Source organism: Rhyacophila brunnea, unplaced genomic scaffold (assembly GCF_057557595.1).
Source record: "Rhyacophila brunnea isolate RB1 unplaced genomic scaffold, BYU_Rbru_1.0 scaffold_3, whole genome shotgun sequence".
NCBI lineage: Eukaryota > Metazoa > Arthropoda > Insecta > Trichoptera > Rhyacophilidae > Rhyacophila > Rhyacophila brunnea.
Window position 1 is genome coordinate 22,756,017 of NW_028232965.1, and position 15,613 is coordinate 22,771,629.

Sequence of the window (15,613 nt, forward strand, 5' to 3'; positions counted from 1 at the left end):
GTCAAGTTTGGGCGATTTCACGTGGCAGCGAATAATTAAAGATCGATAGAAGTGAAAAGAGTTAGGGGAGGTCTTCATTCACAAGTGGATTGACAGTGATCATCGTTAACATCAAGGAATGGATATGGTAGAAAAACATGAAGAAGAATAATTATCAAACTCATTTTAATAAATCTCACCCCAAAACCCTAAGCACCGAACTTCTGCATTTTCTGTAAATATCCGTGATTATAATTGGAAATAAAAGTTCAATACTATGTACTAAAAGCACCCTTTATGACCGAACGAGCTTTCATGTTGTGGTAAAAGCAAACAAAACTTTTTAAATTTAAAATTTGTAATACTATACATACATACAAATAATGGTTGAAAGCAGATTCACTTTCAGATTCGTTTTGTACATAGTCGCATGCACGTTATCTTTTATAATTAATTTCAAATTAAGCAGCGCACTTAACTTTTTAAAAGGACGCCCATTTAAAAATCTACAAAAAATAAAACACTAATTAAATTTTACATTTTTACATTACTAACAACATATTATTATTTTTCTCTTACAGTAAAATCGTGTGAGTTTAAATTTACAAGTGGCATAATAAGAGTAAATTAAAAAAGATTGACAAAATTAAAATGGCATACAAAATAAATGACTGTAATTAAGTGTTGATTACTTCACACAAATGTTGCCATGCAAAAGACTAAGTAAGTATAGGTACTCAGATTTCAAATTTTATCGTTCGTTTTACCAACCCCCACGTTGGTGTTACAGTATATTAACCTTGAAAACCCGCAAATTTCTGTAGGTGTTTCTCTTATGTAACAACTAATAATATTTTGTCTATTACATAATATTAGGTATATAATAATAATGATGTGAAATTGAACATATTTGCACGTTTACGTAATTTATTGTTTTTTTAGCAAATGTGACGGGTAGGCAATTTGGTGGTCGAGTAATATTTATTACGTACATACTAATATTTATCAAAATACCTAACCCATTGTACGGACTATTATATAATATATACTATAATATAATAATGTAGAGGTATAGGTATTATTTAATGATGCGAATAATATTATATTTTTTCAGACATTTTTTCGTCGGGACCTCATGATTGAGTAACCCGTGACCCGGAAGTTTTGTCGCTGATAACTATCTTAGAAATCGGGAGTACCTATCAGTAAATGTTGTTTGTTCTCTCAAGGTGCAGAACTAACCTGCCATTGGTGATGCCAATTGGGAAGGCAATGGCTCTGCTTAACCATATCGCTTCGGATATTGATATATTCCAATTACGTGAGGATGAGTAGGAGGACGTTGTTTTATAAATCCTTAAAATAGGGTATACTTCGCTCATTCGGTATAGGTACTTCATGCATCTACTTTATAATTTTTGTATTTACTGTTTATACTGTTTTTCTTATAAGTACTGAATATATATTTTTTAATATTATACTAAGCACATATTTTAATAGTCTTAGTTTTTGAATGCCATGTTATGAGCGTCTTGAATTTGTAATTTGTAAAGTTCACTATATGTAAATAAATAAATTTGAATTTGTAAAAAAATAAATAATTTTGAATTTCTCATTCGATCGTCAGTATTCTCCACTGCTCAGCTCCACCTCGTTTGATATTCAACGTCACGCAGAATCTGTGTTACTATTAGTAAAAAACTCGTGCTGATCTTAATTTGATTCGTCCATCTGGAGATAGCTTTTTCGCATCCTCTCGAGCTTCGATCTGATCAAATACTATGAGTTTTTCCTGGCTATAATGCTCCATGCAAGTTATGTGATAAAGCAACATGAGAGGCCGATGCAGGCAAACCGAGGAGAGTCTGACTTGAATGTCAAGCTGCTGGCGGTGGATTCACTTGTCCGTTCGGCTGAATGTGAAGGTCTTGACAATAATTTTCTCCTACCTTAAATTAGTATGTATTAATTGAATTTACCTACATATTGGGACAGTGACGGCCTGTGGGGGTTTGCAAGTCATGCAGGGGTGGCACATTATAACGGGCGGCAAATGAAGGAACGATTATTCACAAATTTAGAGAGTATTGTCAGTTTTCCATATAGCAGATTCGATGGAAAGTGTCGACGTCTTATTTAAAAAATTAAGCATTAAAAAGTCTAGTAACCTATTATATTATTCCATTGTTTGTATTGTAATGGCACATGGCGATTTATCGCTCAGAAAAAAAAACACAAAGGGGCCTCTGAACATGTCAGCGCCTCAGATCTCCACATATCTAAAAATTCTGCTGATTTCGTGGAATTGCTCTAATTATCAGTAGATGATGACTAATACAATAGGTCTGTATGTAGGTACCCAACAAATCTGTATACAATTTGAAACTCAATATAATAAGGGATGGCATCCTAAGTTTTCCTAAGGGCGGCACTATGCCTAGGGACGTCACTGGATTGGGAAGATTAACAGATCTTAATATATTACGTACTTTAGTCGCTCTGGTAATATGTTTACTCTTCAAAATTGGTTGCAGTTTATATATTTTTTTCCATTGCTATTCACCTTTGATGTCAGCCTGACATCAACCTTTACGAGAGATGAAGAACCCGAGATAAGTATATTCGCTGACCAAATCTTTTTCTTTCAGCAGCGAACATTAGTTTCGTCTTGGATATGCTTATCTATAGACCTCATCTATTCACTTCCTATTTCAATCCGGTGAACCTTATAATGTATGCTTGATAAATTATCAAGCATACATTATAAGGTTCGACTAAGATGTGACTAATATTTAATTACATTTCTTTTCAAATATCTTATGATTTGTTAATTTTAATTATATTAACCTTCTTTTGAACTCATTTTAATTTCCTTTTCGACTGTTTAATATTGATTCGTATCATAATAACTGTATAATACTGCGGTTTTCAAACTAGGGGCGCGAGCAGTTTAACTTTTAATCCTTTATTATTTCGTATAAAAATACATTTTAAATAGGAGGGGCGGGGCGTCAAGATATTTTTAAATATGGGGCTACTAATAAAAAAGTTTTAAAACCATTGCTATATTGATTTACTTAATAATATTGTATGTGTCCACCTGTTCTATTGCGAACATCAAATTATTTATTCTGTATATTATATTATGTTGAATTCATACCACATATGTCAATTGTCTTATTCAATAAACTTAATAAGTTACGTATTTAGTTGTATGTATAATATTATATAAAAAATGTCGTAATAACGCTCATTTTCTGTACTAGAATATAAGATCTAAACAACGTCTGCCACTTAATTTATAAAATTGTATTAAAAAAAAAAATTTTATTAAAAATAATTGTATGCAGGTGCTTTGAGATAATAAAGCACTTCCGTTAATTAAAAAATAACTCCTCAAAGTACATTTGTAAGAAAGCACAATACACTTTTTCGCGCTAAATTAAAAATAGGGATAATGATTTTTTCTTTCGCAGCAGTACCTACTTCGAATCGGAAAAAAGCTTTAAAAGAGAATTTATATAACACACATTATATTTGTAAACCTATGACAATCATAAAGTATATTATTATTACTAATTCTAATAAATTATTATTGACTTTCTTCACATATAAGTGTTTCAGGAAACTTCAATTAATTTCATTTAAATTCCAGGAAAGATGTGAAGCATACGTATAGATACTAAAGTTACTACTTACTAAATAAGAATATCACTGTTTTATTTAACCATAATATTATGTTCAGTCTCTTTTTGTATCCTAGTGTAGTTTCTCAGAACTGTCTTGCATATGGTTCTACTGCATTCGTAGGCAAGAAAAACTTTCCTTTAGAGCTGAAAAATAAAAATAAAAGTTAATTAACAGAATTGAAGTTATGCTATATGTACGTTACTACTGTAAATTAAATTTAATAATATTATTATTTGCAGTTTCGGTTAATGAGTCAGAGTCCATAAGATCCCAAATTCATAATAATACCTACGGTTCAAAAAAGAAGCCTAAATTCATGATTAGATACTATTTTAAAATCAGAAAGAAAAAATTTCTAGTAAGGACAGGATTTTACACTTCAAGGGGGGACTAGTAAATTTCAAAGTATATGATACTCGTATTTAAAAAAAACTTTTTTTTTAATAATACATATTTGTATATTTTACTTCATTGTCCACAAAAATATTTATCATTTCACACTCTTTTGTGAGTAGTGCAAGTATATCGACGTTGGCTGAAATGCTATTTTATAAATAATTTTTAATTTGTGACAATCCCTCATCTTAACAATTATTAGTTGAAGATATTGGTTCGGCGTCCTCTTACAATATTAACAACATCATTCTCTAAAACGCGTGATTTTCGTGAATTTATTTTTTGGGTTTTGAAGCCCCTGCCAATTTTGTGGCCTTAGGCTATAGCCCCTTTAACCCTTTGACAAATCCAGCCCTATTTCTAAATATAAAATGATCACAATCACTCAAAGTAAACGCTGAATCTATAAAAACTTGATTATTTTTTTTTTTTTTTTTTAATTAAGTATCTAAATTATGAAAACTTCTAGGTGCATAATATACCTACATCTACTGATTTTGGTACGAGGTACATTATTTTATTATAAAATACATAATTCGTGCAGTGAGTAGTACCTATACAATAGTAGAAACTGTAAAAAATATTAGAATATTAGAACTTTATTTATACTAATGCATCGAATAATATTGAGCTCAATTTTCAACGAAAATATTGAAAAATATAACACAAATAATTCCGTTACGATTGTGCAGTTTGTAGTACCTAATACAGTATCTATAAAGATTCGGTGTTAACTGCAATATTAAAAAATGTCACTTTATACACATATTTGATTTTAAAGTAAGTATTTTTTTTTTATTTATCATGGCCTAAGCACCTGTGTATTATATAGTTAGGTCATACAGCGCTCGAAATGGAAAAGTTTACGAACCGGAGCGCTCGACAAATTTTCTGAAGATATTTACATAGTCATCAAATCGTATGTGTATTTTATAAAAATAAGTGTGTCAGATTTTCTATTCTATGGCCTATATAGCTCAGACAGTCAACATATTTTTTCCACGAGACGGAGCGATAATTTTACAAATTTCACGAGCCGGAACGGCGCTCCGGTGCGTTCCGTTCCATTTCGAGCCCTGAGGTCATATTATGATAGTTGACTAAAATATATATAGGTACCAATAGAGTAGCTAATCAGAACATTAATAGACTATGATAATATGCTTGGTTCCATTATCATTTTGAGTATAATGGTAGTGATTCAAGAAAGCGAGCCATTCGTTTGGAGGATAATGGACTGTATGTACGTGTCTAGTGAGTTATACCTCCTCGACGCTGCGACTCCCATAAAAGCTGTAGTCTGATCGGCACAGGGAGGTCTGGAACACCGTCTGGCGCGAAAGCCTCCGGGATTTCTTATGGACTCCACGTACAACTGCCAGGCTCGCCGGTGACTGCAGCCGACTATAAAAAATGCAACAACCATAGACGGATAATACATAGGGTAATATAACAGGACGTAGTTATCTTGTACAAATGTAGGTATATTATGAGAAAACACGTCATTATTAATCTGTACATATTTAAAAGGTTTATCAACATATAATAAATATAAGTATGTAATAATATCTACTTCTCGAATAAGTTAATTTACAGTAAACTATAGTAATTTCAAATTACTTAGGTGCCCATTATTTTTGCGTAGCTATAAAAAATAATATGTAATGTAAATTTAATAATATATGTAAGTATATGTAATAATATGTGAATCAAACTATTTTTACCAGTTCTAATTACAAAAACAGCAAAATGCAGGTCAATAAATGGGTAATTCAAAATATTGTTACTGCTGCACTTACTAATGATTTTGAATTTAGAATAATATAACTAATTTTATACTAGTATGCTCGCATCTGTCTTTCTTTCACGGAAGAAGAAGCTCCGAATATGAGCATAGATGATAATATCATCTATGCTCAATTGTACCTCATAATATCATTATGAGGTACAATTATCATTTTTCTGAAAAAAGGCCGCTTTCTCATTTACAACACCCTCATACTAAGTGTCATCATCCCTTATTTAAAATATATAAAAAATACTGTATGTTTGTCGTGAAATACGCTAGCCAAAAAATAAAAAAGCACTATCTCATTATATTTTTTACAATGCGGTCATTTTGGTCACAATATTGAATATCTCGTCCTATAGACTGCCAACAATATTTTAGAGCCTTAAATTCGGCATCCCCAAAAACACATAATTTGATACACAATTCGTAAATATTAAAGTAATTTGAATTGTATGTGGGGTAGGAATTTAGGAAACATGATCGCAGCTCTGTTGGGGGGATTATTTTCAGGTGGATCCCCTTCATAAATTTCGAATAACTTCTCAATATAAAATTTAATCGTAATTAATTGTACAGATATTTGGCGACATCGTTGATTTAGCAGAAAATGTACAGATATTGCTAACATATTTATATACACAATCACGTATATGTCATACGCCAAACACGTATGTGATTTTTTTTATCAAAATGTGAAAACAAGAAAACAAATATCGCAGTTATAAACAAGCTGTCATATTACAATATTCTAATCTGCAAACTTACGAAATATTATTTTTGTTCTGCTTACCAAATCTATGTACCATAATGCTAAAAATATTCCAGAAATTCTATCAATACCTCGTATAAAATAAATGCCCCCCTTGTTATAATCTTCAAGCACTTTGCATATACAAATTTAATTAAAACACCACTGACTAAAATAAACAAAACGTATTATATTATATGTGTTGACATAAAGCCCTCAATAAATATACTGTTATGAGGAAATGGTATTTTTAAAATCCCCGTGTTCTACATTTGAATATGTGGGTAGTTACTTTACGTGTTATTTAGGAACTACTGTAAAACTTTGATGTATTCATTCATTCAACAAAATAGCCCACAAATACTCCGAATATATCTGAAAATGGAATTAATACAACAGCAATAATAATTCTTTGTCATAAAATTGCACGATATATTGGTCTTCAAACTACAGAATATATATTCGCGATTGCCATATCTATGCTACATTGTTGTTTGTGACAGGAGAATTTCCGGAAGCCTGCAATGGCAGAGGATAAAACCCGTTATTTAGTGTTATCTGTGAAACTTCTATTGCACGTTCAGAATTGCCTACTTGCAAATAAAGATTCAGTCACAAAATAGGCATAAGAAGGAAGGTAGTATGTACGTACATCAATTTGTCACTACAATGAAATCATATAAATAAGTAGATTTATGCATTTGATTTAAAGTGTACCTATGTATTGTTAATCAAGTATTATTTTAATTTTCCTTCTCTTTACTGTACCTATACCAATATTGCTTCATTTCTTTCATTAAAAATAAATATTAGGCTGCTCGTTCACGATAACCGTGCCGACAAATCACAGGCCACGTGTTCATTGTCCATAGGTAGTATCCTGACAGGAGAAAAAAATAGATGTGAGGAAATACTAAAATAACCGGCGAGGGAACAAGCAGCAGGTACGCGTGCCACTCTTGGAAGAAGAATGTATACTTACGTGTAAAGTGAAGTAAGGCGAACCACTCGCTGCGTACTTTACATTAAGGTTTGTTTACACGGGCTTAATACTAATCATTAGTACACGTTACTCGCACTAATACCGACACATGTAATCAGATTGAATACTAATAAGCACTTCACTCTTACTTATCAACTCGTGTAAACTCTATTCAGCATTTTTAGAAGTTTATTGGCTAGTGTGACTAGCGAGTACTAATGATTAGTCCTGGTCTCGTATAAACAAACCATTACCTACAGATAACTACTAACTGTTAAGTACAGCTCGCGCCCAGCACCGAGTAGGTACCATCTTCCGCCGATTGTGGTACCGCGCGTCGTTGAAAACGTGAAAAACTAGTCTTTGTTTACTATTTTGTGTAATCAGCCATTAAACTACGAGAAAATGACATGATAAAGAAGCTTAAAAAACTACTAATTTTTGAATTAGGTACCTACCAATCTATCATACTTTCTCTCGTCTGCTAAAAGCCATAACATATCCATGAAAAATGCAAGGTCAAAGGCCAGCGGGTTCATGTTTTTGTCGTGGAATTTTATTACACAGCCGTTACTTCGACCTCGAAGAAATAAATCCGTGTGAAATTCTTCAATATTTTTCTAAAATACCAATACTATCCAGTTCTTGGCCGAGTTTAATAAAACATTGAGAATAATAATTTTGCGACTTTTTTTACAATCACAAAGCGAGCGGGACTATAATGTGCCAATAAAAGGTAGGTACATACGGATAACCTATCAAAATAATAATATTATAATATTTAACAACATTTCGCCACGCGAACTATAAGAGTGTTTTTTTGTTGAAAGGCAATCGATTATTCCGAATATAATCCGTAACGAAATATATTTCATGAAATTTTGTTCGCAAAACAGTATTATTTTTGTTGTCTATGATAATGTAATTCTTGTCATTGATAAATATTTATTATGGTGTAACAGTGAGGGTACAAACTAACATTTCTCCCGACAAAAGTATGATATAGGTACCAATTTACTATACATTAATATAGGTACATATTTTTTTTATCATGTTATTAATCCTTGTGGTGTGTAAGTATTAAGATCGTAGGAGATGGGGTCGCAACCAAAAATTGGGTCGATTGGCATATTGAATGGGTGGCGAAATATTTGCAACAATTATAATGTTTTGATTATAAGTAACATACGATATATTACAAATGTATGTACAAAATTATTTTTTACAACCTTTCGGCCCACTGTGTGTTGAAAGTTACATCTTTTCGGTTTTCAGAATTCGCCAAAGCATATATTATAATATATGTCTTAAAAAATGAATGGGTTCAAATGATATTAAATTTTGAATACAATGAATTGAACAATAACCTCAGTCCTAAACGACCAGTTTACTCATTGAAATACAAAGTAAAAGCACAATCGTTGTGTGCTTCTGGTTGAAATTAAAAAAATAAAAACCAGCAGTAGTAAACGAATCACCGATGTTGTACTACTAACTGCCCTTCGCAACACATACATATTGTGTGAGTAAATGTCGCTAGATTTCAAAATCAGCCAAGTCCATAATAGATGAATAGGAGAAAAACAACTTTTTGTTTTCTCAAATACACAGTCACAAGGGTGAAAGATTATATTATTTCGAGTATAAAATATTTAAAATGAATAGATTCCACATTTTGATAATGCAGAAATGTTAGAAAGCAGTAGTTCTTCATCAATTCACAAAAAAGTCAAAAATACCTAAAGGTGGACTTGGCTGATTTTGAAATGTAGCGACACATTGTTTTAAATTCTAGCTGTGACAAAACATACTACAGATGACGGAAGGCGAAGCTTACCTAATATTACAATATCAAATTTGATGATCTGTCAAAATACATTATTACAAAATAAGATTTAATATTTATTTTTGTTGTTGTCTGTATTCTTTTATATGATGGGTGTGGTCGATAAACTGGATAACCCACAAAAGTGAGTTGACACGCTCCGGTGCCACTACACCATTGAGTATATTATGAATAGTATATTATTATCAATATTACAGTGGCGAAGGGTGACTTTTGGAAAGAGGTAGGCTGTAGATATCAAAGAAAAAGAGCACACTTGTCAGGTATACTTACGGGAAATAATACGATATTACTACTGATGAATGGGTACACACTAATGTCAACGTCACCTACATCGATGAAATTTCAATAGCTCACTGACGATATATAATTGAGCGATGAATATAAACTATGTATTTTTCTATAACTACACGTAACATACGCATAAAAATATATCATCGGTAAATATAGTGGTATCAACAGCTCAAAATGACAAACAACTAACAAAAAAATAATATATAAGTTAGTCTATGACTGAATTAACTGATAAACATTAATCACGAGATAAAATTATTAATTATTTTTAAAGATATTCTATCTTTATATTATAACGTGATTGAACCCATAGAAATTATTTTTTTAATTATCGAATTATTAATTATTATTTGAATAAGGCGGCAGTCATCGACACTAAATATATGCGGAGATAGGCTTTGCCTTATAAGCTTATAGATTCGTATGAACAAAACCAGACTACCCCGATGCTACACGACACGCAGTTCATACAAAAGAACCCCAAAATCATGTCGAGTGAATCGATATTTCAATACTCGCTAGAGGCATTTCTCATTTATATTTCGTTAAATATGAATTGATTATTCTGACGATATATTCAATTGGTTCCCGCACATTTTTTTATTTATTTAAATTTAAATACTTTCTATCTATTTTTCTTAGAAGGTAGGCTTCAAATAATTGCCTATTATGGAGCCTTGGCCACTGCAATGTTATCATACATACGAGTAGGTACTATTATCTCAATTTTAATATAAAATATCTAACCAGATTTAAAACATATAATAGACTTTGAAAGCAAACCCGCAAAAGTGACTATAACTAACTTTTCAGCAGGTAAGGCAATTGTCAATATCATCTGAATATAAAATCATGTGTTGATTAAGATGTGATAAAACGCTTAGAAAGAGACTTTTTGATGTGCGATTTGGCAGACCACAAGAGCAAACAAAATGATCAAGTCTATTACAAAAACCAAATAATCACAAAAAAACACTTAGGTAGGCGGTTTTGCATTTCAAAAGTCTATATTAGGCATTGATATACTACTAGATGAGCAGTTCCCATACAAGTGTCATTTTAAAAATGTACCACAAAAGATCTAACGAATATCGTCTTATAATATTTCCTTGTAGGTATAATGCGTTAAGACCGTTAACATGGATTCCCGAATTTCACCCGTATTGCCCTGGCTGTAAAACTAAATTTGCGTTCTTGGAATAGTGAACCTAAGGGTGGCTGCAACGCAAAACAGACAGAGCAAGTCGTCATGCGCTGACTATTAGTTAGAGTAAGATGCAAGCTAGACCGGGCTTACTCAGTAAGTTTTAACAAAGGCCGACTCGCTGAAAATCGGGCGTCATTTTAAGAAGCATATGATTCATCCAGTAGTATATCAATGATATTAGGTATTATAAAACAATAATATGATAATTACTCGTACTTAGCATATCCTCTTAAACAATAATGATTAGATAAGTTAGTTATATAATAAATAATATATAAATTATAAGAATTCATATTATATTCTTAGAGAAAAATGCATAATATCATTTCCGCGAAAATCTGCAGCTTTGCCAAATACCTGGAAAGTCTTCAGGTGTACATTTTGGATTATGAATACGTATTTGACACAGATTGGGATTAGTTTTATCTTTCATTTTAATATTATGATCATCCTCATGCGGAAGCAATGGCGTCGTTCCTGTCGCAGCCTGTGCCGCAAACCTTTTGGCAATTTGCCAAAATTCCCATCTAGCCCAATATCGGGAGATTGGTCTTTTGTGAACGCTCCATCGAAAATACTCACCCACTTTTTGGCGCCGAATGTACTAACACACCCCTTACGGTTTTTCTATTTGGGTCACACAATCAATTTACACGAGACATTACGACGGTTTTTCGTTAATTAATAGAGGCGTTCATTACGGTACGCACAAAAGAGGTAGTCAATAGACGTATTCACTCACGTTTTAGTAAATAACTACAAGCTATTTGGCGACCATTAATATAATTACTAACCGTTTACGTTTACTAATTAATTATAATTAGTATATCCCAGTAATATTTATTTCATAAGAACAGCCCATTGTGGTTGATTGATTATTATGTGACTTTCGAGATGTGACTGTATCGGTGGTACCATGAAGATTTTCTGGGTTGGTCACATTACCAATGAGGAGGTTTTAGACAAGCCAATAAGCGAATACATCTTATAGTTACTATCAAGCGTAGAAAAGGTCGATTATTCGGCCATGTTTTCCACAACGAGTAGTATGATTTACTCCAGCTCATAATGTAGGGAGAGATAAATGGCTGCAGAACCATAATGTTGAATGACATTTTCTTAATTACGCTACCGCAAATCGCTCAATGTCAAAGGACCTAGGCGTTTGAGACCAAATACGACTGGTTCAGGATACGGAGAATAGTGGAATTTAGCCGCTAACCTTCGATAGATGACAGCAATAAAATAAGATGCAGATTATTATGAATTGAATCACACATTTTTAAATACAAAAAATAGTCATAAGTGGGTAAATACTGATACCTTTTAGCCCCCGGGTCCCGGTACTTATAAAAATACGGAAGAGGGCAGAGTGACGGTACCTCGTCGCCATGGTGGTTACCAAACATTTTGAAAACACGAGTTATTATAGAATGAGAACACGATATTCAGCGGTATCGTCTTAGTTTATTGATTCACTTGGCGTAGTAAAATATACTAAAATTATTTAGCTACACATATTATTAATGGACGTATAATTACGAACCGAACTGGGGGGGTTCCTCAACATTAAACGAACGCTACGATCCAATCCTCAAAGATGGATCATTATGCTGGAGGGAGAAAGCGTGTCACCAGATATTACAATATTTCACTAGGTATTTATACTGGTTAAAACTAAAATTGTACTATCGGCGGCACCATGATGTCTTCATTTGGTTATACTACCTACATACTACTGCCTACTACTGATACAATGATGATGAATTAAAAAGTCTTCATCGCACAGGGATGGCCACATAATATAAAAGTTACGCAACATCCGCCATGTGAATTTTACATTTGGTTACTGGGTCACACATTTACGCTTCTTGTAGTGAGAGATATCCATATTATGCGATATCAATGGTATCTAAAATTGATTTTAAACATTTTCTGGTTTTAATAATCGTAAAGAAGTAATTGCATATCCTTTCTGACACATTCTTCTCTAAAATTGTGAGCATAGTATTATTTGCATTAAATATTGTTTACCACCATTTTTATAGATTTTGACAGATATACCTTATAGCAATAATTATTTTATGGACTATTCGGAGATGTTGTATAACGGTCTGAGATATTTATAGTCCCGAGTAAACAATGCTTTTAACTTCATTGATTTTCAGTGGAAGTATCTACTTAACTTTTATCATTGAATTTTCGTCAGCCATTAAATGCGGTCATTTAGTTTATAATATAACTATCTCATTTTTGGGAAGCATTCAGTCAGAGCTTTAAGTATACTTTATAGTTGCCAAATTTATACGAATGAGTTAATACTGCTTGCTTTTCTCCTTCACACCCGCCACGTCTATATACTCATTATTCAGACGTATACTGTGGTGTAACGAACGTTGGTCGCCCTTCAATGTTGTGCTGAGAGTATCCAGTGAGCAACTAGATTCATGTGATTCCTATACTGAAATACGATTTTTGACCACTCTCTCCACCTTCTTTCTTTGGCTGCCCTTGTACAATGAACATTTAGCACGTATATACGTCCCTGGGTGGCCGTCTAGGATATTACACACCCTCGATCTATCAGGTGCACCTTTTTCTGGCATACGATAAATCAGCCCTCATAATTTATGACAAAGTCGCCTGCTACCGTTCTTCCACAGTACAAACAGTGGTCAGATGCGTCGAACACTTTATAGAAATCATACTGTACCTACACTGGTACGACCGCGTCGTGAGTGATCATGGCCGTGGAGACGAATGCGCTTGACGTCGCTAGAACGTATTTTCCGACCAGTTTTTTGAACAGAAATGCTACAAATATTCTAATCGGCTATATACTTTATTTTTACTGAGAATTTCAATTTTATTATTTATTTGAGTGATCACTTGCTTTAATCCACTGACCTAGTAATGCAATTGCATACGATGTAAGTATGTATAAGAAATGTCCACGTGCATACGTGGACAATGTTGGCAGTCGTCAAATGCACTATCGCTACCTGCCAGTAATCGAAATTTTCGCTCAGCAATAAAGGTAAATGTAATTCAGAAGTTTTAAACCTTTATGAAAATGTAATGTATACATACTTTGATAATCGAGATGTAAACCAAGTTACTATTGATTTACCAGAATTGCAACATTTGGTACCTACGTTTACTTTTAATATAATCGAAGTGGATAATGGACGTGAACATTATTCGTTCCAATAATTTATAGTTTCTATAATAAATCGTGATTATTTAGGGCATTGTTGTTATATTGTTGCACATTACCTAAACATTCAATCGCGATTTTCCACTATCAGCTGCGAAAGTTCCACATCCGTTAAAGTGGGGATCACTGCGCGTCGCAACGTCTGTAGTTAATCCACCTACCAGCCGTGTATGGTTGACCTATTGCGACGCGTCGCCGTGGGCGGTGGCCCTTCAATATGCCACGGTGCGTTACGAACTAGACCCTTCAAATTTTGCACCAGGAGTCGTGTAAAAATAAGTAGATATTTAATATCTTTGTCGTTGGAGTAACTATATACGATTCACATTCTAATGACACTAGTTATTGCAGCCGAGCCTAGCCGGGAAGAGATAATTTCGCCCACCGGAATACATCACCATCATTGGTTCCAAAACTCGATGTGAATTTTGGCGGGAAAACGGTGAATAAGTTACTTTTTGTTTACGATAAATACGTTTTAATCATTTGCTCTCTCTTTTATGTATAATATTATGATCTAGTACCAAACACTCATAGGAAAAAAAATACATGTACATTTTTTGCCAGATGCGGTATTCCAAGCCGCGACCCACGGCTTCAAAATAAATATTCTGCTACTCATCCATTCATCATAATATTATTATGTATGCCACATAATAAGATAGTTAATCGTTTTAAAAAAATACTTATTTTTCATAAGCCGGCTCAGATTGTCGCTTTAAAAGTTTTAAAATTAAAATAATATTATTTTTGGTATTCTCTCATTGTGGAAAAGATTTTTTATTAAATAATAAAAAAAAAATGTTCTTGATTCCCTTTCACGGGTTTTAACTGAATAAAACCAGTAGTAATTAAGTGGAATTGAGTTTTGTTCAATTCAAAGTGAAGAGCAAGTCGGATCAATTCATTAATGGATTCTTTGGGAAAAGCAAAGCTAGAATCAGAATACTAATAGGTTTTTGAATAATGGCTATTAGGACTTTTGATGTCTTACAATGGGTAGAGTTGTAAGTAATCGTCCTTGAACTATTCAAATGTATTTTCATGTTATTCTAATATAATCTGTATAAAGCAAAAATCCATAAAATCGTATACGTTCTTTCAAATACCTAATATAAATGCGATTCTACTTAAATATAAGTATCTTATAATTACTTAAACTAACTTAATACTAAATTTATTAAAATAAGTTTTATAATTAATGTATTATTGTAAAAGTAAAGGGATATGTATTTGTATGTTATTCTATATTCTAAATCAGTAGGTAATGTAATGGTAAATGTTTGTAACATATAACTTATAGGTATCTTACTGGAATACTATTTAACAGGAGGGCAAAGACAGTTTTATAATTGGTTGGTCTAGAATTTTGTAAATCAAAATTCATATCACTTACAGAATATGAATAAAATAAAAATATTTGGAATCTCTCTTCAAAGTATTTACTATTTTTTTTTTTTAA

General features: G+C 32.6%; 2 protein-coding genes across 2 annotated transcripts in view; one reads left to right on the plus strand and one right to left on the minus strand.

Moving 5' to 3' along the window:
* LOC147068066 (uncharacterized) overlaps positions 1-15,613 on the plus strand; it is a 120,636-nt gene that overhangs the window by 39,013 nt on the left and 66,010 nt on the right. The gene's annotated exons all lie outside the window — the stretch shown is intronic.
* LOC147068071 (lipase member H-B-like) overlaps positions 5,267-15,613 on the minus strand; it is a 32,875-nt gene continuing 22,528 nt past the window's right edge. Inside the window, exon 5 of the mRNA XM_085952405.1 lies at positions 5,267-5,469. Coding sequence (XP_085808531.1) covers positions 5,267-5,469 — 203 coding nt within the window. The remainder of the gene's footprint in view (positions 5,470-15,613) is intronic.